This window comes from Lacerta agilis, chromosome 7 (assembly GCF_009819535.1).
Source record: "Lacerta agilis isolate rLacAgi1 chromosome 7, rLacAgi1.pri, whole genome shotgun sequence".
NCBI lineage: Eukaryota > Metazoa > Chordata > Lepidosauria > Squamata > Lacertidae > Lacerta > Lacerta agilis.
Genome location: NC_046318.1, coordinates 2,409,082 through 2,435,579, shown reverse-complemented (window position 1 = coordinate 2,435,579; position 26,498 = coordinate 2,409,082). Strand labels below are relative to the sequence as shown.

The window sequence follows — 26,498 nt, the reverse complement described above, 5'->3', positions numbered from 1 at the left end:
AGGTTTTGAGTGATGTATCATTATATCACACAGGCCTAGCAGTGATAGCTCATTTCTCAGGCCTGAACCCCTCTGATCTATATTGATTTTGTAATTGGGGCAATGGAAATCTTCTATAAAAGAATAAATTTCCATCTGTGAATAATGCTTTGAGGCTTTACTTCTACTTCTGTTTTCTGGTGCTGCCCATCTCTTTCTCCCACACATGGACACATAACATGACTATTACTAGATGAAGTGCTAATGGTTCTTTCTCGCATTTCAAACATTGCCAGTGATATTTTTTAGAAATATTTATTGTATTTATTGGCAAAAATTCTGTACAAAATAAAACAGGGAAAGCAAATGTGGTATTAGGGACTGCTTTCATCCACATCCTTGTCTGGATCTCTCTCTGGATCATCATCTTGCTGCTGCTTCTTCCAGAGTTTAGCCATTGCAAGCAGTTTGAGGTTGGGCTGATTGGCAGCATCTTCTGGGAAGATGTAATCGTAGTATTCTTCCCAGCCTGCATCAGACTAGAAGGAGAAAAGTTAACATAATTAAGACACCCAAAACATTATGCCTGCTTGCTTCTCTATCAGACATAAATTTTCCTACTCTCACTAGTGTTTCCATGCAATAGTTGATGTTTCATAGACATTTTAAAATAGCGGCATAATAGCACTTTGTGCTGCGGATTAGGAAGTTGCATCTTTGAATGCCCCCCCCCCCCCCGAAAAAGCTGCCCATAGAAAACTAATGCCAGGGAGAATCCTAGGCTCCACCTGCCATGTGTTGTGGAAAACATTTATATTATTACTTGTGTGAATACTTATGTTTTGGTTTGAGTGGTTTTAAATTTTTATTGCATACCACTTCAAAAGCACTGCTATGAAGCAGTACACAAATTAAGGCTGCTGTACATGTGTACCTGATAGCAAGTCCTATTGAACAACAGAACTTACTGCCGAATAAAACTGCACTGTAAATCAATGAATTGTGTGTGCGCACACACACATTTATACATGCCACACAGCCCACACTAGTATAGCTTACACAAACCTTCACTTGATTCTGCTGGTGTATAAATTGCTTCTTGAAAAGCCACCACCAAGCATGCAAAGCCAGGTCTCCAGCTTGTGCTCTTACCCCATCTTCAGCTTGAAGTTTCCTCCTCTTCTTGACTTTCTCTGGCATGAGTTTATCTACCCTCTCTTTGCTGGATTCGGTTCCAAATTCCTCTTCAAAGTTTCTCCAGGATTCCAGAAGCATAAGCCTCTCCTCTTTTTCCTCACAATTTCTCATTGTTTTATTAGCCTCTTCATATACTTGCCGACATCGTGGTAAGCTGTCATCTTTCCCCGCTGAGAGTTCAAACTGAGCAAAACTGATCCACACCTACAGCAAAACCAATTAAGTCCATATTAGGGTATGTGGCAAATCTTTACACAGGAAAACAGGCTGCCAAAGGGTTTAACACCAATCCATTGTTATATAATGCATGTCAAGTGCTCTGCTCTGGAGCTGTATATGTTGCATGGAGTGCTCAGCAATAAATAAGAGAATATATTATAGAAGTGAGAAAAGGTACAAATTCACTGATGGCTAGAATAGTCAAGACTATTCACATCCAATATCCTTGAGCACTGTGGATACAAGTTTATTTTGGCCATTAGAATTAAGCACTTTATTCTAGTGCTTAAGACCTCTAATTGCTTTGGATTTTGTATAGTTCTTATTAAAATGGAGCACTGAATTATTTTATTTTATTTCTAAGTGTATGACTTAGAAGTCTGATTGCTCTCAAAAGCACACACACACAAAAAGAATTTTTAAAAAACTGGGTAAAGAAAGGTGAAGGAGAGAAAGTACCATCTGAACAGAAGAATTGTCATACATTTTGAATGGAGGAACAAGATACATATGGGAAGACTGTATTGCCCAGTAGCTTCCGAGGTGATTGTGAGTGGTGTCTGGACAAAGGTATGAAGATCTGGATTGTGGAGCAGGTCTCTAGTCAGTCCTTATACCAGAGGCATTAAAACTTATAATGATGGATAGCTGAATTCCCTATCCACATTTCCTCTCACTAAACTCCGCATGATAAATGTCATGGATGTGACAGGTTGTAGCTCCACCTTCGGCCAAAGACAGTAAAAGCAGACTGTTTATTGGACCATCACTCCAACTGGAAAAAATACAAGCTGTCCCTACACTGTTGGCAACATCTACAGTGGTACCTCGGTTTATGAACTTTACCCATTCCGGAAGTCCATTCTTAAACCGAAACCGTTCTTAAACCGAGGTGTGCTTTCCCTAATAAGGCCTCCCACCACCGGTGCCCTTCCACTATTCGGATTCTGTTCTTAGACCAAGGTAAAGTTTGCTAACTGGGACACTGCCAGTTTTGTGGAGTTCGTATACCAAATAGTTCGTAAACAGGGCTGTTCTTAAACTGAGGTACCAAAGTATTTGCTTTTCAATATGTAGTAGTAAGTTGGCTTTTTTGCTCTACCTGTTCCAAAGCCCTGAAAGATGGATCAGTTTGGGTATGATGTGGGCCATGCTGAATGCTGTTTAAGAGCTCGGTAAGTTCTCCTGGCCTATACTGTCCCAGGTCTTAAAATTCTGTAGCAATTTTAAAGGCAACCCTATCAAAATAAACTCATTCATTTTCTAAGCAAACCAGAATTAAATTAACAGTTCTATCAAGGTAGCCTAAATTACAAGCTTGCTGACTTCTCCAGTGGGCTTCCTTAAGCTTAAAAATAACTGCACACAGCCTTTTGTACCAATGAACTACAGTGGAATCTAGTTCTGCCTAACCAAGTACATACCTTGACATGCTGCGTTCTCTGAAGCAATCGCCGATAAAGATTTCTTGTGTTCTCATATTCCTCCTGTTCAATTTCAAAGTCAATGTAAGACTTCCAAAGAACCTAGTAGGAAAGCAGATTGGCCAGTTATTACTCCCATATTAGCTGAGTTATAATGTATTCCCTCCAGAGAAAAATATGCTGCAGAGCACAGCAAACTCCAGCACCCCTCTTACCTCTGGCATGTCTAATCGTGGCTGGCCAATAGCCAACTCATATATAGCTCTGGCCCTATCAACATCACCAAGAATGGTTTCCAACTCTGCAAACTTGATCCATGATGTGCAGTTTTCAGGTGCAAACTCTAGAAATTTCTCATACAGTTTCCGGCAACGATCAAACTCTCGTAGCTGCAACTCCAGTTCAATGTAGCCTTTAAACAGTTTGTTCTTAGGACATTTACCTATGGATGTTCCCTGTAAAGAGTAGAGTCAGAAATTGCCCAAAGCCTGTTAGAGAAAGAGCACGAGATTCAAACATGCTTTTTTGAGGCACACCCAAAATTACAGTGAGTGGGCTTCTAAGGTCTGATTCTCACTCCCAATTTTGACATGCCCTGACAACTACAGCTGCTATCATGGTTAGAGTGTTATATTTTGGGCCTGAATATAAATTACAAAAGAAGGTCAGACCCACCAGTAAACGTGTGCAGGAGGAAGAGAGACAAAATTTCTGGCACCTCAGAGAATCAAGTGGTCTTATGGCTAATGGTGGTATAAAGACACTTCCTTAAATAAAAAAGCCAATTACCCTGTGGTGCCCAAGGTGTTGATCAGGCCCAGTGGGTTCATTTTCCTTACCAGAACTTGGTTAAAGAAGCAAACTAGGGATGAAGCATTTCTATAGGCTAAATCAATTTGTCGGGAAGGAAGTGGCCTGACCCCCCCCCCTTCCAATTCAGTTTAGAAACCCCACTGAGTAGATCAGTTCATCCCTGGGAAATGATCACTGGTAGAAGGTTATCTATGGTACTGGAAATGCAGTGTTACACTTAACCCTCACTTCAACAGCTAACAACAAAATTCAAAAACTGCCCCTTGATAAAATATGGAAGGATATTTAGCTGTACCGACTAACCATTTGAATCAGATACTTTCAGTAACTGCATAGCCCCATAATTATAGAATTACAGAGCTGGAGTAATAACTGTTGCTTTTATATGAAACAAGATAGCAAGATTTTGTTATCTGTAACTGTTGTTCAATATGCAAATACAAATCAATAAAAATTTTCTTTAAAAAATCATGACAAAAAGAAATTAAAAAAGATCTAGAAATTTGGAGTAGATTAAAGCTATCGTTCTGGGGAAGGATAGCAAGTATTAAAATGAACATTTTACCGAGAGCCTTATTTCTCTTTCAAATGCTACCAGTGGTTAAGGGGATAAGCCAATTTAAGGAATGGCAAAAAATAATATCTAAATTCATATGGCAAGGAAAACCACCCAGGATAAAGCATAAGTTATTGGTGGACAAAAGGGAAAGAGGTGGTTTTGGACTGCCGGATTTAAAAATTTACTATGAGGCGTCATGTCTGATTTGGGCCAGAGAATGGATGATATTAAAAAATAAGGAAATTTTGGATCTGGAGGGATTTAACAACAGATACGGGTGGCACTCATACCTCTGGAAGAACAAGGTTAAAGTCCATAAAGAATTTCTAAATCATGTATTTAGAAAACCATTATATGAGGTGTGGGAGAGGCATAAAAGTTTGCTGGAAAGGAAAACGCCTAGATGGCTATCCCCAACGGAAATTTTGACACTAAAGAAAACCAATATCGAAGATAATTGGCTAACGTATGAAGAATTGTTAGTAGAGACGGAGAAAGGTTGGGAAATAAGACCTTTTGAGCAGGTGGCAGAGAAATTAACAGGATGGATACAATATTTCCAAGTGCATAATTTGTTTAATGAAGAGAAAAGAAAGGGCAATTTCGATAAAAATAAATCTAAATTCCAGGCGGAAATATTGGAGGGAGGTGAGAAATTGTTATCTAAAATGTACAATTATTTGTTGGAGTGGTACACAAAAGACGAGGAGATAAAAGAAGTTATGGTTAAATGGGCTATTGATGTGGGGCATAACATTCAGATGGAAGCGTGGGAGAAATTATGGAATCATCATTTAAAATTTACTGCTTGTACGATATTAAAAGAAAACATCATGAAAATGATCTATCGCTGGTATTTAACCCCAGTGAAACTAGCAAAAATGTATAGGAAAAATAACAAGAAGTGTTGGAAGTGTGAAAAGAAAGACGGAGAGTTTTACCATATGTGGTGGGTTTGCGACAAAGTTAAAACATTCTGGGAGGCCATATATAATGAGATAAAAAAGATACTTCAGTATACATTTCCAAAAAGACCCGAAGCTTTCTTGCTAGGGATGGTGGGAGGCGAGATTAAAAAGAGAGATCAAAAATTTTTTCTTTACGCCACCACGGCAGCAAGAATCCTGCTAGCCCAGAATTGGAAAACGTCAAACCTACCAACGGTAGCAGAATGGAGAGGGAAGCTTGTGGAATACTTGGAAATGGCTAGATTAACAAGCAGAATAAGAAACCAAAGAGATCAGCAGATAAGTTTGGATTGGAGTAAATTCCTAGAATATTTAAAAGACAGTAGAAATTTGTAAGCACTTACAGGTGAGATAAAATTCTTGCAAAGCAACAGAATAATAAGAAAATTTCAGAATGAATATTAAGATTAGCTATAACCAAATAAAACTGAGAAAAGCGGACGAATGATGTACCTTGGAAAACTAATGTAGAAGCGGAGGGAAGTCAAAAACTCGGCGGAGTTTAAGAGACAATGCAAACCATGTAAAAAGACAAAACTGTATTTATTTTTGTTTTTCTTTTCTGTTATCTGTTTTTATGATGCAAAAACAATAAAAAATATTTAAAAAAAAAAAAAAAATCATGACAAATCATGACAGATCAGCTGATGACCCTCATTGTATCACAAAGGAATTAACTTGGACAATCACTTTATTTTCCTTACCAATGCTCGCCTGGCAAACTGGAGATTCTTCTGTCTTATTTCAAACTGAGCATACAACAGCCATATTTTGGCAAATGTAAACTGAAAAGAGAAATAATATAAAGATACTCTAAAAGCAATGCCTCCAATTCAACTAAAATTAAGTCTTCTTAAATATGCCAAAGCAGAAAACTTGTCCCAAAGAAGGATTATTAACAAGCACAAAGCATTTCCCCTGATAAAGAATTTTTTTGAAACACATGGAGAGCCATATCTGTGTGTGTTGCTGCAGAGATTGCAGGGGGTAAATTCTGAAGAAAATTGTCCAGATCTTTCTTTTCCATTGAATATTTTGTTTCATAAGTTCAATAGTAACAATTAATGGATGCCAGTTGCAAATAAATATTAGAAAAGCTTGGCAGTTTCAAAATTCTTAGATTAGTTTACTAAATAGAAGTAAATAAATTGTCTAGGGACATCAGAAAATGTTCTAATTTGCATAGGCAATTTTCCAATTCAAGTTTCCCGAGAGAGCTCACATCATTGTGTAGCTGTCTTTTTTGTCTCTTGCAAGCCCATGTTCACTTACCTTATGGCAAGTCCCATGGGGCAAAGTGTAACTTGTTTCTGAGTGGATGTGAACAGGTTTAGACTATGGGAGAAATCAACTGCAACCAGCTTTTATTGGTTCAGTGAACCATAGCCAAAACTTTAGCCAAAACAAGGCCAATATTTCTATAAAGGGGGACTCTTGAACTCAGAACTGAGGTGACAAATGACCTCCACTCACACATGTACACCCTTATGTACGAACCCCAGACATACAACAGAATGTAGTACCTTTTTATGAGGAATGAGTTCAACACAAGCTTGATACACTTGTCTTGTCCGCTCTGGATCCTGAGAAAGAACACATTCTATGTCACATATTCAGAACAAATGTTTCTAAGCAATTACATTCAGAGTGCCCCTTAGGAAAATTGTCTATCTTGTTGCCTGTGTTAGTTATACTACTTAAACCTGTACTCCTGCTCTAGAAACCAAGACCTGCTTACAGCTCTCCACCATCAGCCTTTTTCCCTCTTCCCCTTCTCTTCCTGTCCCCATTTCTCCTCATTCCTTTTACTCTCTAGGGGGTTCAAAATACAGCTGCTATACTACTACCGTGTTTCTCCTAAAATAAGACACCGTCTTATATTTTTTTCCGCTCAACAAAACACAGTATGGCTTATTTTCAGGGGATGTCTTATTTTAACCGTGTTGCATCGGTACACTGCATAGCCACGCCTCTCCAGGCTGTTTTAATGGGAGGTACCATGTCACTATGGCTTATTTTCGGGGTATGGCTTATTTTTGGGGAACGGCTTATATTTCACAAATGCATAGAAATCCTGCTATGGCTTATTTTATGGCTATGTCTTATTTTAGGAGAAACAGGGTAATTGCAACTAGATATTGGGAACATATCACACCAGTGGCTCCAAGTGTTTCAGTGCTTTCTGCTCCATTTCGGAGCACAATTCAGATTCCTTTAAAGCCCTATACAACCTGGGGCCCACTTTTCTCAGGGACCGTTTCTTGTACATGCATTGAGACTGTTTAACAGGACCTCTGGAAGTAACCAGAGGGTGAAAGTAACGAAAGGTGCTCCTTTCCCCTATTGCACCATGGCAGTGGAACTCTTTCCCCAGAGAGGCTCACATGGTGCCCAAGCTGTTATCCTTCTGGGCACTGGGTGGAAGCCTTTTTACTTCCAAGACTTTTAAATAAATGATGTGTATTTTTATCTCTGTTTTAGTTTTTAAATGCTGCTTTTAATCATTGCTCTATTGTTTATGTTGTTCTGATTGTTACTGTTTTTTAATTGACAGTGGGGGGGGGCAGAATTAATTGAAGAGCAGCAAATGGGTTTTTGCCCACTTGAATGAGTCATCATTTATACACACACACACACAACAAATTAATAATTTATTTAAAGTAATTCCATAGGTAAACGCATGTCACATTTGGTTACTTAGAAAAACAAAGAAATTCAGGAGTTGTACCTTTGCCTCTAGCTCTTCATACAGTGCATAATTGATCCACAGATAGATATACCTCTTCCAGTGCCTCTTTTCTTGAATTGGAGGAACATTGGCAATGGCTCGTTCATAAACTTCACGTACAGCATCAGGATCCGCATCACTTTCCACAAGCCTCAGGTAATCAAACCAGGCATCATAATTATGTGGATTAGCCTTTAAGAGAGAATAGAGAACAACTTCAGAAATACAAGATCTTAGTAGTATTCTGGAGACGGCAGTTCAGGGAACTGTCATAAAAGATTGTGCTTCCATTTGCCCCCAGCAGTTGATGCACTCACTTTCACTTCCTCTTCATATTGGAATCTTCTTTTGCTAACTATAATATCCTCGATTCCTCGTCGGTCCCCAAACTTCTTCTCAAAAATGGTGTAATTTTTGAAGAGCTCTTGAGCTTCGTGCTTTGGGATTCTGTCCAGGGCGTATTTATAGATTACTCTCACCCTTTCAAACTGGAAAAAGCAACAGCTTAGAAAGCAAGGAGAAATATGCTCTACATAAATGTGTAGTACCATTCTCTGGCACAAGCTTTTCAGTTAAAGGATAGGCAGATGATCTTGGGAAAGAACCCTGACTGAGACCTTGAAGTACAGGACTAGATGAACCAACAATCTGACTCTGTGTGCACTGACTCACAACTCAAATCCTCAGACACTTCTCAGAGTGAAGTTCTACAAGGCAAGAGATACAACCATCAGCTTGGACATATAACAAGGTTCTCATTTTGTTCAAATATATATACCGTATATACCCGAATATAAGCCGACCTGAATATAAACTGAGGCACCTAATTTTCCCACAAAAACCTGGGAAAGCTTATTGACTCGAGTATAAGCCGGTTCACCTTTGCCGCTGTGGAGGAGGAGGAGGAACGAGCAGCCCGAAAGCAGCTCCTTCCTCTTCCTCCTTTGCCAAGTTTGCATTTATGTGAGCAGCTCAGGAATGGAACAAGCTGCCTGGGGAGAGCAAAGAACCGCTGTTCTTGTACGCTTCTTAAGGAATGGTTGACTGGAGAGAGCGGGTGGCGGCACGAGCGGAGAGAAAGGGCTTCTTTCTCACCGCCCCTCACCGCCCACCTCACTCAAGTATAAGCCGAGGGCAGCTTTTTCTCAATATCTCAAGGGCTGTCACATGAAAAATGGAGCAAGCTTGTTTACTCCTGCTCCATAGGGTAGGAACTGAACAAATGGCTTCAAGTTACAAGAAAGGAGATTCCAACGAAACATCAGGAAAAACTTTCTGACAGTAAGAGCTGTTCGATAATGGAACAGACTCCCTTTGGAGGTTGTGGTATCTCCTTCCTTGGAGGTTTTTAAGCATAGGTTGAATGCCCACCTGTCATGGATGCTTTAGCTGAGATTCCTGCATTGCAGGAGGTTGGACTAGATGACCCTTGGATCCCTTCCAACTCTACCGTTCTATGATACTATGAATCATGCCCAATATGTAAATTTTTTAACTTTTTTTCCATTCCCACTTCCTCCCCCAACCCTCAAACTGCCTTGAGATATTGAGAAAGAAAATGAATGAAGATGTTTGGGCTTCACTTGCTTGCTAAGGTATAAAATTCTTTTAAAATGTCCACAATTGATAGGTGGACTTTAGCACACACACACACAGAGACCTGATAAATAGGAACTCTGAAAGCAAGACATCTTCACCTTTTCAGGCAACTGTCAGGCAACTAACAAACCCACACAGAGCAAGCTGGAGAACAAGCACAGATGGGGTGGGAATCTGGCTGTGGGAACCATTGACTGGGAAAGGAAGGTTTTGCAGTATCAGTCAAAAACATACTTTTGATTGCAAAATGCAAGCTATACTTTCCAACAAGCAAAATGTTACCTCTTTCTGGTTCTCTTCAAATTTGGCAAAAGCTACATACAGATGCTCATTCATATGTTCTTCTCCAAAGAATTCCACTGCTCTCTCAAATACTTTCCTTGCATGCGCAAAATAACTATGTTTTTCTTCAAAACGGGCATACTTGATCCAGTTCTTAACATCGGGATGCACAATGACAAGTGGAAGATGTTAAGGAATTCAAAGTATGAAGAATTTCATCTAACTTTTAAGAATAAAATTCAACAAATATATTATGCAAGGATAACAAAAGGATGGCGTAGTTTTATATTTCATGGGGAAACAGAATGATTTAGGATACAGATCTAAGATTTTGGGAAACTGGTAAATGCAGCAAGACTCAAATAATTTGTTGTTGTTTTTAAATCTCAATCAAGCTGGCAGCACTTTAGGGGCACCTACTTATATCCTATATAACTTCCAAAACACTTTTGTGCATGTGGGTCCTGATGCGAAAGCAAATCCCTTCCTTCCAATGTAGCATGCTTTTCACATGTTTAAGCACGTCTCCTGTTATGTTACTCACAACCAAACAACATTCAAGATAAAAACTGCTTTCTTCAAAGCCTAATTCATACCAGGCAGAATGAGTGAAAGCATTGTGGTCACTGAGCATAACTGAATGCACAATATGTAGTCTCATCCAACAGGGAGCCAAGGCGCATAGGATCAAGCTTTTGGAATGGCATCTTTTGCTGCTGAGTTTTAGTAACAGATGAAAAGGTGACACACAGGGCCTAATTGTCTTTGCTGTGATACACTTGTACCTGTATCTGGCCTCTAAGGATTGAGATGGCAAGTGAATAATCACATGACTGAAGGCTCCTTCAAAGTAAAAACAATATTCCTCAACATAGAAATTAGCTGTCAGGAAGACAGGTAAGTTAGTACCCTTCTCCTTCAACATCCAAATTCCTATAATTTCTACATTCAGCAGATAACCAGGTTGAAAAGATGCTGCTTTCAAAAGGATATATCTCTCATATATAGAGCGTGCTCTGTCCACCTCCTTGTACCTCAGCTCAAAATTAATGTAAGAATGCCAGGATTGTTCTTCTGGCTGCCATTCCATCCAGCGTTCAAACACCTGCCGGGCTCCAGCAACATTTCCCAGCATCTCTTCCATGTAAGTATATTTGTACCTTTCCAAATAAAAGCAACGTAAGAAGATTAAGCCAGGCTAATCACTCTTCACACGTAAGTCTATGTTCTAGTTAATATCTTTTTAAAAAAAAATCACATATGGCGCTTGATATAGAGTGCTTGCACATTTGGTATCTAGCACACCCAAGTACAGATTCCTATTTTGGATCCTGGTCATCTCCCAGGGCAAGCAAACAGTTCACCAGTAACTATGCAAGATGCAGTGACATCTTTTTCAGGAAACTACAATCTATAGAATACAATAAATACACTTTCCAATACAGTATTTATTTATTTTTATCAAATACTTTTCAGATGATCAGAAATAGATGCTTTGTCACCCATTTAGAGAGGAAGATATACTCTGGTTTACCGATTTGTCTGCAAAGCAGCAAACCATACTTAGCTTACCAGAACTGGTTGACTCTCGGAAGAGTAGTAATAGCACGATCCCAGATGTTTCGGGCATGATTAACTTGGCGGTTCTTCATTTCCATCTCGGCATACTTCAGCCAAAGGGTGACATTTCGGTAGTCTACATCTAGAGCACGTTCGTAGATGGAACGAGCCCTGAGATCAAAACATTGTTGAAATTAATACATGTGTGATTCAAATTATAGAGAGCTGGGCACTGTAAGTTATTCATAAACTGATGGTGTTTCAAATGCAACTCTTAACAAAGTACCTTTGTACTTCTTTGAGACTTTCCTCCCATTGTGCGTACTTGATCCAGTTACTGATAACTGTCCGGTTTTTTCTTATGTTATCTTCAAAGGTCTAGGGAGAAAAGTAAAGTGTGTAACCAAAAGGAGACTGGTAAGGAATTTGGCTGTCTGAGTTCTGTGGTTCTTTTTAATCATGGAGAAGTATTCAGTCAGGTGATTTAGGTCCAGCATACCTTAAGGACTGTCTGATTCCTTATAACCCTGCCTTGATCACTGAGGTCTTCAGGAGAGTCTGTGATAGTGGGGTCCCATGGCTCAGATGCACAACTTTGTGTTCAGTATTGTGGGCCCAACTCTGTAGAATTCCTTCCCAGCTGAGATCAGGCAGGCCCCCTCCCTGTCAAACTTTTGGCACCTTTATTTCAGCAGGCATTTAATTTTTTATGGCTTTACCGATTTTATCTTTATTGTATCTTTTTAACTTTACTGTTCACTGCTTAGAGACTAAGGTGTTAAATGATATATGTTGTTGAAAGAATAATGACAAATACTGAAATGCCACTATTGAAGGATAATTTTATCGATCTATCCGCTGATAGCACTTCTCAGAAGCAGCTGTCTTAGAGAACACTACTTTTCTTGTATATCATCATGTTCCCCAAAAAACCCAGCAAGTGACAACTGCATATGAAGATGTGTTCTTAATAGCTAGTGAAAGTCTGGAGTAGCTCTTCCACATGTATAGAACTCCTTCCTCTGGAGCGTCCCTAGAATGAAACCTTTTAGGAAGCAATGTATTGTATGGTTAGTGTCTGGCAGACTTAAGCTGCTGAGGGAAAGGGTTTGTAAGGTTACAGTATGTTTCAACAAGTTATTACACATCAAGAGATTCTGGGATACAAGTTCAAATAAATAAAACCAAATATTTAGCATGAGATAAGCATGATGTTTACTTGCCTTTCTTTTTCGAAGTTTATAATCATTTAGCTCCTCTTCATCTGTGATCTTCTGTTGAGGAGGTGGGGGAAGAAGCTCAAGTTCTCTTTCTTTAGCTTCTCTTAAAAGTTGCTCTGCTGTGATCTGTACCTCGGCTGGGGCTTTGTTTTTCACCTGGGGGACAAACCATTTCTTGTAACGACATATTTTAGCATTCTATGCTAACTGTAGAAAGTAAGTTCATAAGTTAATACAAAGCTGCTAGGCTTGGAAGTTAGTTGGTTTATAATTTGCAATGAGTTGCAAACAGATTAATAAAATATACTAAACCATAACTTCACTTGTCAATCTCGTTAAATATTCCACAACTAAGAACTTGATTTGATAGGAAGACATGTTAAAAAGGAAAACAGTGACCAGTGTAAAAAAGTATTTAAGCAAACATACTTTTTGAGAAAAGATTATAGCAACACACTAACAGGTAAATTGTTTTTTAAAGTTTCATAATGGGATGCTGATCGTGCCATTGCTACACCTACTTTATAAATTTTTATGCTTTATATATCAGTTTAACTGTCATGGCCTCCTCCAAAGAATCACGTAATTTATGCAGTTCTCAGCTTTTCCAGATAGTAAACCAGTTGATATCTGCAGCACAGCAGTGCCCAGAGTTCACAACTGATGCAATGAACAAATATGTGGCCTTTTAGTTGTGAAGCATAATATATGAAAAATCTATACCATGATAGATTAAAAATAAAAAATCTGAGATTTGGGGAAATACTTACATAAACTAATAAACAGGATAATTTTAGGGCTTCACAGGTGCACCTGAGGACTTATAAGATTTTGACATTTTGAAGTTTTCAGATTCGCCTGTGCTGTGAGTTTCAAGATACTGATTTTATTCATTTTATCTTTGTCATTGCAGGTTTTTATAATGTTTTGTGTTTTTATAGCTGTAATTTTTAATTTACCTTTTGAAGTACACCACCCAGAGAACTTAGTACTCTATATATTTATAAAATTACTATTTTTAGATTTTTTTAAAAAAAGAAAATTGGAAGACACCTATAATTTTGGGCATATTGTTAATGATGGGTGATGTACAACTTTAGTCATGCTCAGAGTAGACTCACTAAAATCAATGGTCCTGCTCAGGAGTATGATTTCATTGGATATCACACAATGACTGCAATGAAAATAAATATAGGGCATTTGTCCTATCCTGGTTCCTTAATTATCCAACAAATCAATTCAATGCATTGGACAAATACTCCAAGAACTATTGTTTTTTTTCAGTAAAAGTGTATGGAGGTAACAAATGTAATTTCACATGTGTTCACAATATACATATACATATAATATTTTATGTAAAAATACCAGAAACAATTCAGCATAACACTGCAACAGATAATCTTAATATAGGGCATTTGCCTTTCAAAAATCAAAAATTAAGTCATTCACCAGAAGAGGAATTAACCCTTTCTTTACACTCACACAATCTAAATGATTCAATTTTGTTTGGAGTTTTGGTTGTTCCATTCTTATCAGAACACTTTTTGATTCCAAGATGTAATCTATTTATAGCATTTTTAGTTATTTGTAACTTGGGAATTACACAATGAGGTTTTTTTACAGACATTGTTTTTGCTGTCAGGAGCAATTTCTCATAAAAAAATATCCTAATAGATAATTGTACATTTTGCATGAATCATGATGATCATTAGGAAAGGTAGAATTAATCAGCGTGCCCTCTACCAATGCCCTGCAATTTAGATGGTGGTTGACTAAATGTAGTTTGACACAATGTTGCCAGATAGGACAGATGTTGACTCTGCATTCAACAATAAAAAATAATGTCAATCTAGTTTTACTGTGGTCACAATAAAATTGATTTGGTCCACTTGTTTTGTGCTGCTTTGGGTCATCCAAAATTTGCTTAATAAAAGGATGGTGGCTATATTTCAATACAAAGGACTCCCATTTGTTTTAACAGTTGTGAAGGAAAAGAAATTTCAGCAAATACACCTTTTCTCGCCTTCTGCACAACAAACTGTGCCTGCTAAAGTTCCTTCTTCTCTAAAAAAGTAAACAAAACTACTCCATAGCCCGCATCTACTAAGAACCAAATCCCACTATAAAGCTTCCTCCTAACCAAATGTGCATGGAAGTTAAGCCTGGTCCTCAAAAGCAAGCCCCAGTCCAAATGTATTTTTGTGCTTTTATACCGTAAGCCATCCTGTGATGCTTGGATGAAGGGTGGCATATACATTTAATAAACAAAACAAAACAAAACAAAAACCCTCATTTTGGGTTTCAGTATGGTCAAACCTAGTAGTGTTGCTTTATTTCTGAATAAGCATGCAGCTCCATGGGGAAAGGTTGTAATTGTGTGGTTGAGCCAATAGGGAGTATCCCTTCTATTTTGCTGTCCCATTTTGCAAGTGCTAAAAATGAGGGGAAGGCATTTGGACTGCCTTCCAGAAGAGTGAAATTAGGGGGCACGAAATTCACTGGCATCAGCATCAGCAGTGTTCTGCTGGTGGCCATCATCTGGGTTTTGTTTCCCCTCCATGATCCTCCCTCTGACCAAAGCAATGTAATGTAGGTCAGTTTCATGGGGGAATCTGGGGGTGGGGGTTGCAGCTCCCAGGCTTAGTTCTTAATTATCACTCCCTTACACCTGGGGGAACTCAAACCACATCCTCTCCTCTTGATTCAATGCACTAGGTATGTACTGTGGAAACACAGCATTTCTACTCTGGTCCATGGGGTCACAAAGAGTCGGACGCAACCAAACGACTAAATAACAATTTCCTGTAGGGAAATACATGAACCTGGGGTTCCCAGGTTCATGAAATGCCCCATCTTCTTCTGCATCGGGTTGCACCTGCCTTCCCAAGCATCTTTACTACTACTACTACTACTATTACTACTACTACTGTCTATCATATAACTGCAGAGCTGTAAGGGGTCCCGGAGGGTCATTTAATCCAACCCCCTGCAATGCAGGAATCTCAAGCAAAGCATCCATGGAAGAAGGCCAACCAGTGTGACCCATTATAGATATATAGATATAGTTAACTGTCTAGAAATTGGTGCCTTTTTTAGTTTTATTTCCCACTTCCCTCCTTGTTCCTCGTCCCTTGTGCGTTGCATTTTTATTAATTTGCCTGTTTGTTTGTTTGTTCATTAGAATGTAAGCCTGCGGGTTGGGAATGTCGTTTCGATTTCATGTAAAGGCGACCTGGGAGCCTTTTTGGCTGACGAGCAGGGTACAAATGCTATAAATAAATACTGTAAATAAATCATTTATTTACACCCCGCCTTGTTCCCCTGACAGGGACTCGCGCGCGCTTCCTCCTTCGGCCGACCAGAGCCCTAAGCAAGGCTCCTGCCTCCACCTTTTCGGTCCCTGCCATATCTCTCGGCTTTCACCCGCCGCCGCCGCCTTCCCACATGTTTCCTCCCACGAAGTCCACCGAGGCCCAGGCCCCGATAAACGCGCACAGGCCGCATCCCGTTCCCCACCTTCGCCACTTTAGGGATCCGCTGCTTCCCGGCCGCCGTAGACGCCATCTTGCCCACCCGTCTCGAGCGGATCTCCCGACGCTCTGGCCCCTCCCCCCTCACCTTTAACCCTGTTAGCATCCCAGCATGCCGCGCGCGGCGGGAGGCCGGGCCTCTGCGTCGCCATAGCAACGGCCAAGCGCGTCCGACCCAGTTTGGGAGCAGAGCTCGAGCCCCTGAAGAAACCGGGCGCGGAAGGGCGGCAGCCCCAGCTGGGAGGGTGAGTCCCCGGCTGTCACCCATGACGGCACGGGCATTGGCCGAACAGAGACTAGATGACCCTCAGGGACCCCTTCCAACTTTACTTTCTTTGCCATGATTCTAAGCTGCTCCTCACCCGGCGTTTGCTGCTGCAACACCTTGTGGGTTTGGGTGGTCCCGCCATTTTAGAGCCTTAAGACGGCAGGCAGCGTGAAAGGGGTTCTCGGGGGCTCTTTCATCCAGACCCAGACTGCGAATGATGCATGAAATGTTATGCGGAGGTCTGCACTTGGCTTGCAGGGTGACCTGTTTTGCAGAGAGCTGTGACATGCTGACACCTGAGGCGAACCACAAAATTGCTGCGGGGAGGTGGGGGGGGGTCGGTGAAGAGCGACATCAGGAACAAGGCAGGAATGAAGCGTTAGGAGCAACGGGGTAAAATCACATCAGCCTTAAGCAATGGTTGAAGAGGGAATCCAAGGCGCGCTGGCTTCTCTGGTCACACCGAGCAGCAGGTGGAGACCCCTGAGGGGGGAAATCCCCGCCCTTTCCTCCCAAGGGCTGGGAGGAGACCAGCAGTGTCGTGTCTTGTCTTTTGTGGAGGCAGCCGTGGGCAAGGCGTGCCTTGGAAGGATCCTGCTGCCACGGGAGGCAGTTGCCCGCTTTGCTTCAAGTGTGGGCTGGCCCTGACTGAGCTGCCAGTGCAGGAGGCTAAAGCTGCAAAAAGAGTTCGGAGTCTCTGTTTTAGTGTTTATGTTAACTGGGAGGCTGGCTCTCTCTCAGAAGTAACTTGCTTATCTGGGACAAAATAAAAAATATTTTTTCCGCTTTCCAGTAGCACCTTAGAGACCAGCTGAAGAAGTGTGTGTTGTAACGTGCGGTTAGTGATTTCAGTAAGTGATTTCAGCTCTGACATAGCAGGCAGGAGACTGCTTCTTCATGTAACACTCTTTATTCAGGCAAACAAGACTGGGGAACTGAGGAGAGGGACGCTACATTTATAGGAACAGAAGACTGGCTAGAAAGGATAGATTTTGGAGGGAACAATCTCAAGCAATCACAAATCTGCCTTTTGGTGGGAACCAATAAGACTGAGGATCCAAATGCAGCAGAATGAATGAACCAATAGTAGCTGTACCTTCTGGAACAGGAAGGCAGCTACTTTTCCCCTAATGTGAATACAGACAGTATGATAACCCTTGAATCAATACAGAACACCGTGCATGCACTTTAGATACTGAAGAAGTATCTGAAGAAGTGTGCATGCATACGAAAGCTCATACCAAGAACAAACTTAGTTGGTCTCTAAGGTGCTACTGGAAGGAATTTTTCATTTTGTTTTGCTTATCTGGGGTCAGAGAGAGAATAGTTCTTGGACTATATTAAGAATAAGAAGTTAAAGGAAACTGAACTACATTGCTAGTTGTTGGTTTGTATGAAAGAGCAATGTGTTGGTTTGTATTTATGATGTGTCCTTTTTTGGTAGGCTACCAAGTTTAAAGACAATTTGCAGTAAAACTTTGGAACTCTTTCTTAGTGTGGAGAACTTATTGATTCATACTCCGTCCAGGGTCCAGATCAGAGAACTCTGCTCACAATAACTCTACCATCTTTCTCTGTTACATAAGGTCTGTAGAACAGCCCAAGAACAGCAATGAGGTGATAAAATTCAGTACTGTACTGCTTCAGCCTGCAGGTTGGAGATGCTCATGTCTTGTAATGATCTCCACGTAGTAAGCTAGGACATCACCGGGAAAGGTTTATGTGCTTTTTATTGTAATTATTTGTATATTTTTAATAGATTTTATATATGTATAGTTTTAATTCTATCAATGTTTAATTGTTTTTAATGATTTTTCTCTACATTTTTAGTTGTTCTTATTTTTATCTGTAAGCTATATTGAGGCCTGTTTTGGGACAAAGGCAGGGTATGTATGTATATATGTATAATAAGGTTTATAATTGTCCTCTCCTTGATGTGTCACTTACAATGTGTAGGGAACTTTTTGTGAGAGAGAGCATTTAATATGACCTCACCCTTGCAGATTGTAGTGACAGAATTTGCACTTGTTCGTGTAATCTTTCATGTTTTTGACTCCTTTTAACAGTAACACTCCAAAAATTATCAACTTCCTTCTCTATACCTGAATGTACTCAAGGCATGCCAGTTCTATGCACGCTTCACTAACGCAGTTAGGCCTACTCTCCCATCAGTTTGTGCAGACAGCTACTTCAACTGCCATTCCTAGAGTTCTGTAGTGGTGCTAAGTACAGTAGCATAACCTTACAAAACTAGGGATTCTGGAGAAATTTGGTGGGATTCCTCTCCTGTCCTCTATTTCAGGTGAATTCACCTGATCCACACCACCTGGATAACAGACAGATCAGACAAATTCTTATTGGGAATCTACATACACACACCCTGAAGTTCTATGAGCAGAGTGCTCACAAGACCATTTGTAGCCCTGTTTCCCACTCTTATCACAAAAACCTTGCTTGCTAGCTGCTCCAAGCAGCTATTACCAGGATTATAAAAAATGTAAATGGCAGACTATGTTGTGAAAATGTAAGTGGGGGATGGGAGGGATCCAGAGGTTTGTGTGATTTTTTATTATCACACATTTATGCAGAAATGGGATGGAATGGAATGAGGGGCAAACCATGCAAAAGGGAAACCAAACAGAATTAGACTGATCTGTCAATCTCTGTACAAAACAGTAACTCCCATTATTTAAGTGTGACAGCTGACAAATACAAGAAGACTCTATGGTGGTGTTGTAGACCTGCTTTGTGAAAGCAGAGCAGTTATAGGAATTCTGTAACATTTATTTAGATAAAGCATAAATTACAAATTTCCCAATCCTAACCAAATAAACATCGGTCTGCAATTATAAGCGAGCTTATTTCATTGTAAGTGTAGGTTTAATTCAAATACATCAGACCTACTTTCAGGGAAATGTGGCTAGTATCTGGCTGTTGAAATTGTTTTATGTTTAAATTGTATGAATTCATTTTTGTGATTCTCAGTGATATGTTTACTGTCAGTCATTTATTTGAAAAATAGGAAATATTTTCTTTTCTTTTTTGCTGCAGAATGTACAATGTCTTCACTGTCTACTACAACAGCATCATCTACACCACCATCTTCTGTCACATTCAGTGCTAGAAGAACAGAATCCCATGATATTCCTAATATTGTCAATCACATGAAATATAACACAGAAAGATTATTTGGCAGAATTAATGTCATCTATCTTTTGTAAGTAGCAACATTGCAACCATTTATAGTGCATCTAATTTCCTGTTAGTTGTTTCATTAACTAAAGTTAAATGTTTGTTTTACAGAGAAAAAGCCAATCTTGCAGTGACTTTAGTTAATCAGAAGAATGTAACTGTTGCTCATGCTGTATTTCTGGACTATCCCAATTGGGATGTTGTTGATCAAGCCAATTGGGAACAGTACTTAGAACAAAATTATGTTGAAAACAAGTGTACGGTAAGGAACATTTTTCCCTTCAAAATGTTAATGATAAAGGTTTTACATATTGTGTGTGGTCATTGCAGAGAATAGACAAGGCCCACTTATACTGTGCACACTCAAGCACAGTAATTTTAATTGTCCTGTTCAAGAAGGTAAATGTGGAAATGTACATAACACTAAGCCAAGCCACTGCTAAGCAATAACGAGCAAGCGTGCTGCTCCACAGAGTGAAAATGCAGCCATTTCCCCCCTTTCCTGCTCCTGCTGTTGCAACAGTACATGGAGCTAAGCCATGATTTGGCTTAGCATTATGTGTGAATCTCAGTTTGTGGTTTGTCTTGTTCCAAGCAAACCATAAGTAGTAAACACCAAATAAACTACAAGCCCAGATTAACACATAATGCTATGCGTCACTTTTAATATCGTAGCAGCAGCAGCAGAACGGGGTGAGTGAGTCAGTCTGGTTTTTGATCTCTGTACCTGTACTGCTCATTTATGCTAAGCCATATTTTGGCTTAGTATTATGTGCAAACCAGGCCATTTTGCTTTAATTCATTAATTCATTGCCTCTTTCCTGTGGAATACCTCATTGAATATACTGTATTGGACAATAGCCACACTCTTCATAGGAAAGATGTACTGCAGTTTGAAGATAAGTGGAAATAAACGTTTTCTTGGTCATAGGCCAAGGGGGGTGGGACCTACAGAGTCTAAGAAGAGGCTTATTTTACACTCCATCTCAAATCCTGTCTATCTGTTCTACTGATCACATCAAAACCATCCTCTGTGCATGCTGCGCTCTAAATGGTAAAAGAATTTGAAAGGCTTCCTGAAGTAGATTTTTAGAAAAAGTAAAGACTATCAAATGTAACTTTTCTTCATGCATTTAATATCTCTCCTTTAGCAGCTAATTTCCCCAAAGTGTTGGTAGAGAGAGGAAGGTATAAGATAAGAAGAGAAAAACAACAAAAAGCCAAAGTAGGCAGCACCTGTATAATCTCCACTCAGCTTTCTTTGCCTGCTTGTGGGGAAGCCTCCACAATTCTGAACAGAGCTGAGTTTACACATTGATGTTACATTCTTCACATGAAACTGCTATCTAGCTAGCATGTGCACCCTCAAGTTTAGCTGTCTTCTAACATATATTCTCACTGACACTATATATAGCCATCATAAGGGGAGTGGGTGGCGCTGTGGTCTAAACCACTGAGCCTCTTGGACTTGCTGATCGGAAGGTTGGTGGTTCGAATCAGTGAGCGCCCGTTGCTCTGTCTCAGCTTCTGCCAACCTAGCAGTTCAAAGTAGATAAATAGGTACTGCTGTGGCGGGAAGGTGTTTCCATGCGCTCTGACACTCCTCACCAGGTTACATTGCGCCAGAAGTGGTTTACTCATGGCCACATGACCTGGAAAACTATCTGCAGACAAACGCCGGCTCCCTCAGTCTGAAAAGCGAGATGAGAGCCGCAAACCCATAGTCACCTCTGACTGGACTTAACCGTCCAGGGGTCCTTTACCTTTTTTAAAATAGCCATTGCTTGTTCTTAGTAAACTTCTATAGTGCTTCTGGTCTTGTTCTGATCTACCTTTTACTTCACTGTCCTGCAACTTCCATGACTGAACTGAGTATGCATGCTCCACCTTATCTGATCATGGGCCCAGCACTCATTGTAGAACATGCTCCTTTTTTCCAATTATTTTTATTGATTTTCTTAATTATTACAAATCAAACTGAATTAATTAAATTTAATACAATTCCTTTAAAACCATTTTCCTGCTCTTGTTACATATATATGTCCAAGATGTATCCCCATTGCTGCTTCACTTCTCTCTTAGTCTCTAGCTGCCATCACTTCACTTGCCATTGGAATCAATTCATTCAGCTGCCCAACTTTATCACCTTATTGTAGAACATGCTCTTGATCTGGTCTTTCCTGCTGAGCAGATCATGAGTGATCCAGTGGTAGAATAGATGTCTGTCACCCTGCTGTCCTGTGAAATTTGGATTGGCTGAAACTGACTCCCACTATAGGGGTTGGGCAATTAAGATGGTCCATCTTGGGAGTTGCTGGTTTCCACTCAAAATTTAATACTACAGTTTATGAAGGTTCTGAGGAGATGTTCAGAGCACTTTCTGGTCAAACTTTATGGGATCAGTTTCACTTGCTGCAGGCTGATGATGTAAATAAGATGTTTGCAAGGTTTGTTCTCTTGATCCTTGCCCACAATGAATTCTAAGATCTAGCAGGGAGGGAATTGATGGGTGCATCCTGGGAATTGTTAATGCCTCATTGCTGGAAAAACTGATGTCCTCCCACTTGAAAGTATTGGTGGTGCAGCCCTTCCTGAAAAGGTCCTCCCAGACCCCTGATAATTTTTGCCCAGTTGCAGCTATCCCTTTCTTGGACAAGCAGATTGAGAGAGTGAGGATGAAGCAGATTATCTATTTCAATCTGGCTTTAGGCCTGAGTTTGGCAGCATAACATCCTTAGTCATCCTCTGATGACCGTTATTGGGAAGGAGACTGAGGGAAGTGCTGCCCTATTGGTTTTCTTATCAATATTCAGCATAATCAACCACAGTATTCTCTTGGAGTGACTGTGGCTTGGGAGCTGAGGCACTATGTTACAGTGGTTATGTTCCTATCTACAGTGGTGCCCCGCTAGACGAAAATAATTCGTTCTGCGAAAATTTTCGTCTAGCGGGTTTTTCGTCTAGCGAAGCGGCAATGACAGCCGCGCTTTCGCTAGACAAAAAAAAAAGACGAAAAATTTTCGTCTTGCGAGGCAGCCCCATAGAAAAATTTGTCTTGCGGGGCAGCCTTCCACTAGAGGAATGCCTTCGTCTAGTGAGTTTTTCGTCTTGCGAGGCATTCGTCTAGCGGGGCACCACTGTATTGGCTCAGTATCAGAGAGCATTGAGGACTTAATATGTTGGGGGTGTTATTGGGTTGTTGTTAATTTGATTATGTTTTTCTGGTTTTATATTCTGATTTTATTCTGTGAACTGCCCTGAGACCTGGGCAGTTTATTTATACTGGCTCCCAGTACATTTCTGAGCCAATCCAAGCTGTTGGTGCTGACCTTTAAAGGCCTAAACAGCCTTGGCACTGTATACCTGAAGGAGTGTCTCCATCCCAGTTGTTCAGCCCAGACACTGAGATCAAGCTAACTGTGAGAAGTGAAGTTACAAGGAAACAGGAAGAGGGCCTTCTTAGTAGTGGTCCCCACTCTGTGGAACGTCCTCCCTTCAGATGTCAAGGAGATGAATATCTGTGAGCTGTTGGGCCCAATTCAAGGTGTTTGTGCTGATGTACAAGCCCTGAAAAGCTTGGAGCCCAAGTACTTAAAGGGACACCTATGCCAATAGCTGCCAAACCAAGTTTTTGAGATCAGTGAGGGAGGCCCTGCCTTTTGATATGACCCATGGCATAGTGGTATGAGATGGGGCCTTATCGGTTGCAGTTGCTCATTTAGAACTCTCATTGCGGAAGGTGTTTGCCTCCCATGTTGACATTTTTAGGCATTAGCCCATCCCAGCTTGGAGAATGGAACCCAATGTCTGAGGGAAGGGTTAAACTTTTGCCTGAAGCCTCTCTCTTGAAAATGCAACCCTGGAAATAGTATATTAGTCATTAAAGGTTTACATCCACCTTAACCATTGCCCTTAAGCCAGTATCTCTTTAGAGTATGAGCTGTCCTCAGTGCTGAATAGCAGCAGGGGTCAGCAGCCTTTTTCATCCTGGGATACCTCTATCAGGAGTTCTGTGTTTATTCTGGCAGTCCTGTGGAAATTTAATCTGTAGCTATTTATCTGCAAAGCTATATTTACTTGCTTGAGAGTAAGTTCTTTGGAATCAATGGGCATACCTCTGTGTAGACACTCATAGGGGTTGTACTGTTATCCCTGCTAATGAACATAATCGATACTATTGTGCTTTAAAATAGATTTTTTTAAATGACATAATTCTGTAGCTATCTAATTATGTGACTATTTTGTTGCAGCATTTTGTACACATATTTTACAAGATCAGTGCCTAAGCTGCTATTTTGCAATTTATTTAATTGAATGGATGTTGTGCTGAATTGTTTATATCTTTCATTCACAGCCTTTAAATACACTATTTATGCATCTTTTTGTGGCAACAGATGAATATGCTGTTGACTGTTGCCATGAAATTATGACGTAAGTTGATTTATATAGCGAAGTCTGTAGAGGTCCTGCTTGGTGTTTTAATTAAATAATAATTAAAGTGCTTAAATCCCATTTTAGCTGGTAGCATGTATGTACAAATATTCACTGGATTGTGGGCAATGCTGTTTTCAGTCTGTATTTTTAAGTTTTACTGTCACAAGGAGAGTCTTGGTTATGTAAATAGATAACTTCTACATTATCTATTTTAGTTCTCACAAGCATAACAACCTTCCTATTGACAGACAAAAAGATCTATGTGAATTAGCCACTGGTTCCAAGTATTTGCACAAACTTTGAGGTATCGATTCACATGCTGTGTGCGTGTGTCATAGAGACAGACAGAAATAACGTTGAATTTTGTATGTGGTACTTGATCATGTGATATTTGATTCATTTTGTCTTCTGCTCAGCTAGCCAGTATTTGTGCAGATTGAACAGAAATTACAAGAAAAATACACTCTGAATTCTCCAAACAGAGGACAAAATCAGACTTATTTATGAAAAATAACTTGTGTTAGGTTAGCTTTTGCAACATTTATTAGAATGAAAATAAATGTTTACTGTGCTTCATCATGTAGTACAGTTTGTAGTTAATTATTTCAATCCCATATCAAGTATACTGACTCAGTCTTTAATAGGATGAAGCAGATATCGTGACAGTAGTACCACTTTTTTCAGTAGGCTGTGGGGCAGTTTCCTATGGAATATTAAAAGTGTGTTTGGTAGAACTCATTGATCCAGTTAGATAACCTTGGCCTGAAATCAGGATAAGGCTGAATTACATAATACCTCCTATAGCCTCCTATAGCTCATACTTCAGTTTAATAAGAAACCTGCAGGTTTAGCCTGAATGATTAAGCATAATTTATTTGCTTCAGCCAGAGATCAGGTTGGTTTTCTGCAAGCTCTCATCTGGCCTTAAAATAAATTGTCTCTGGAATTTCCTCATCATTTGATGTGGTACAGCTTCTCCTTTTGTAAAAAATGCCTTCCTGTTTTACTATATAAGGCACGTCCAACAGGTAGATCATGCTGTACTGGACGTCTGTGGTAGATCACTGGCTCCACCCAAAGAAGCTCAACAACTTTGTCTCCCCTAAAAAAGCTCAACATTATTGCCTTGCACCCCCCCCAAAAGGGGCTTTCCTCCATAAAAAAACTTTGACCTGAACCCCTAAAAAACGGGCTTTCTTCCTTCCTAAAAAAAGCTCAAAAACTTTGACCCGAATCCCTAAAAAATGGGGGTAGATCACTGCCAGTTTTTAACTCTGTGAGTAGATGGCAGTCTCTTGGGAGTTGGCCACCCGTGTACTATATCTTACTGCCCATCTTATTTAACATAGAAATTTCAAACACAATAGCCAGTATTTGAGTGCAAAATAAATGTTTTTCAAAGCTAAAACAGAAAATATTACTATATATAACTCTTTTTTTTATATTCAGGACTGTTTTTAAAACTATCCCAGAGCTACATTTCATACTTCTCTTTGTACCATATGAGGAGGATTTAGGTAAGATACGTTGAAGTCCTAAAAGATTTAGGGAGCTGGTGGTATGGCTTCTCCTGAATAGTTGTGCTTCAAGCAGAGGTGGTGGTGGTGGTGTTTTTTGCCAGATCATCTAAGGCCTAAACTGCATATAATGTAGTTATTTTCCCAAACATATTTCTCACCCCCAAGGAACAGCATCTATGGGAGGGATGGTCGGCTGGGGGGAGGGGACTTCTTAATCTTTTTCCAACCACTTATTCATTTAGTAAAAATAAGAATAAAACCATCCCCCAGTTTTTCTGAGGGGAAGAAAAAAATATGAGGATCAATGGATCCTTTAAAAAATGAAATAAAATGATACATATCAACAAGTAACTTGTAGTTGGCCTTCAAACTGCCTAAGTGTGCACAGCTATGCATTGTTTTTTATTTTTACAATTTTACTTCCCTAAAAGTCCTGTAATATGGGCTCCTCCAGTACACTCCTGGATGTAATGCGAAAGCTCACCAGCAAAGCCATGTTCCTGTGCCTTAGATGGCTCTCAGTAGAGGAAGAAAAAAGTGTGCCCTACTATCCTAGTTCTTCAGCTTGATCTCCAGATCCTATATTTTACTTGGTACCAATATAAACAATTATGTAAAACTATTTGTCAATAGTTACTGAAGCCCATTGATTTCAATGGGTCTCCTCTCAGTGCGACTCAGTTGGATACCACCCAAAATATCTCACATATTCTCAGTAATTCTTATAACAGCAGGAGGGAGACTGAGGCTGAGATATAATGGCTTGATGAAGGCTCCCTTTTGAAATGAGATATTAAGCAGGCATTTCCCAACTTGCACTCATGCTGCAGCCCCTATACAACACCAGCTTCCAATGCAGGATCAGGCTACATCTTTGCAAAACCTGGTTCTAAATTACCAACTAGGTTCTAAGTCTTCAGTCCTGTGACTTCTTTCTGAGAGGACATGTATAGGATTATACTATTTTATTATATGTTCAGTATTATTGTAAAAAGCCATTCTATTA

General features: G+C 40.0%; 2 protein-coding genes across 2 annotated transcripts; one reads left to right on the top strand and one right to left on the bottom strand.

The window, feature by feature from the left end:
- Positions 1-278: 278 nt before the first annotated feature.
- Positions 279-16,163, bottom strand: CRNKL1 (crooked neck pre-mRNA splicing factor 1). The gene is made up of 14 exons (XM_033154127.1): positions 16,065-16,163; positions 12,552-12,704; positions 11,615-11,706; positions 11,341-11,499; positions 10,762-10,928; positions 9,769-9,947; positions 8,205-8,375; positions 7,888-8,079; positions 6,683-6,742; positions 5,864-5,944; positions 3,035-3,274; positions 2,820-2,921; positions 1,132-1,380; positions 279-518 (listed from the first exon to the last, which is right to left on the bottom strand). The coding sequence occupies exons 1-14, from the start codon at positions 16,110-16,112 to the stop codon at positions 354-356; spliced, it is 2,058 nt and encodes a 685-aa protein (XP_033010018.1). The 5' UTR covers positions 16,113-16,163; the 3' UTR covers positions 279-353.
- Positions 16,164-19,375: 3,212 nt separating this feature from the next.
- On the top strand, positions 19,376-25,527 carry LOC117049451 (cilia- and flagella-associated protein 61-like). The gene is made up of 4 exons (XM_033154126.1): positions 19,376-19,563; positions 19,650-19,800; positions 23,893-23,969; positions 25,422-25,527. Exons 1-4 carry the CDS (start codon positions 19,406-19,408, stop codon positions 25,501-25,503), a joined length of 468 nt encoding a protein of 155 aa, XP_033010017.1. The 5' UTR covers positions 19,376-19,405; the 3' UTR covers positions 25,504-25,527.
- Positions 25,528-26,498: the final 971 nt, after the last annotated feature.

What these genes read in the sequence shown, in the direction of transcription:
- CRNKL1 (XM_033154127.1), bottom strand. Translation starts at nt 16,112, where the DNA reads ATGGCGTCTACGGCGGCCGGGAAGCAGCGGATCCCTAAAGTGGCGAAG. An exon ending in AATATGAAGAGGAAGTGAAA is followed by an intron (nt 8,080 to 8,204) that starts GTGAGTGCATCA and finishes TCTCTCTTAAAG; the next exon opens with GCTAATCCACATAATTATGA. An exon ending in AACTTCAAGCTGAAGATGGG is followed by an intron (nt 519 to 1,131) that starts GTAAGAGCACAA and finishes TTCTCCTTCTAG; the next exon opens with TCTGATGCAGGCTGGGAAGA.
- LOC117049451 (XM_033154126.1), top strand. Translation starts at nt 19,406, where the DNA reads ATGTCTTCACTGTCTACTACAACAGCATCATCTACACCACCATCTTCT. An exon ending in ATTAATGTCATCTATCTTTT is followed by an intron (nt 19,564 to 19,649) that starts GTAAGTAGCAAC and finishes TTTGTTTTACAG; the next exon opens with AGAAAAAGCCAATCTTGCAG. An exon ending in TGTTGCCATGAAATTATGAC is followed by an intron (nt 23,970 to 25,421) that starts GTAAGTTGATTT and finishes TTTTATATTCAG; the next exon opens with GACTGTTTTTAAAACTATCC.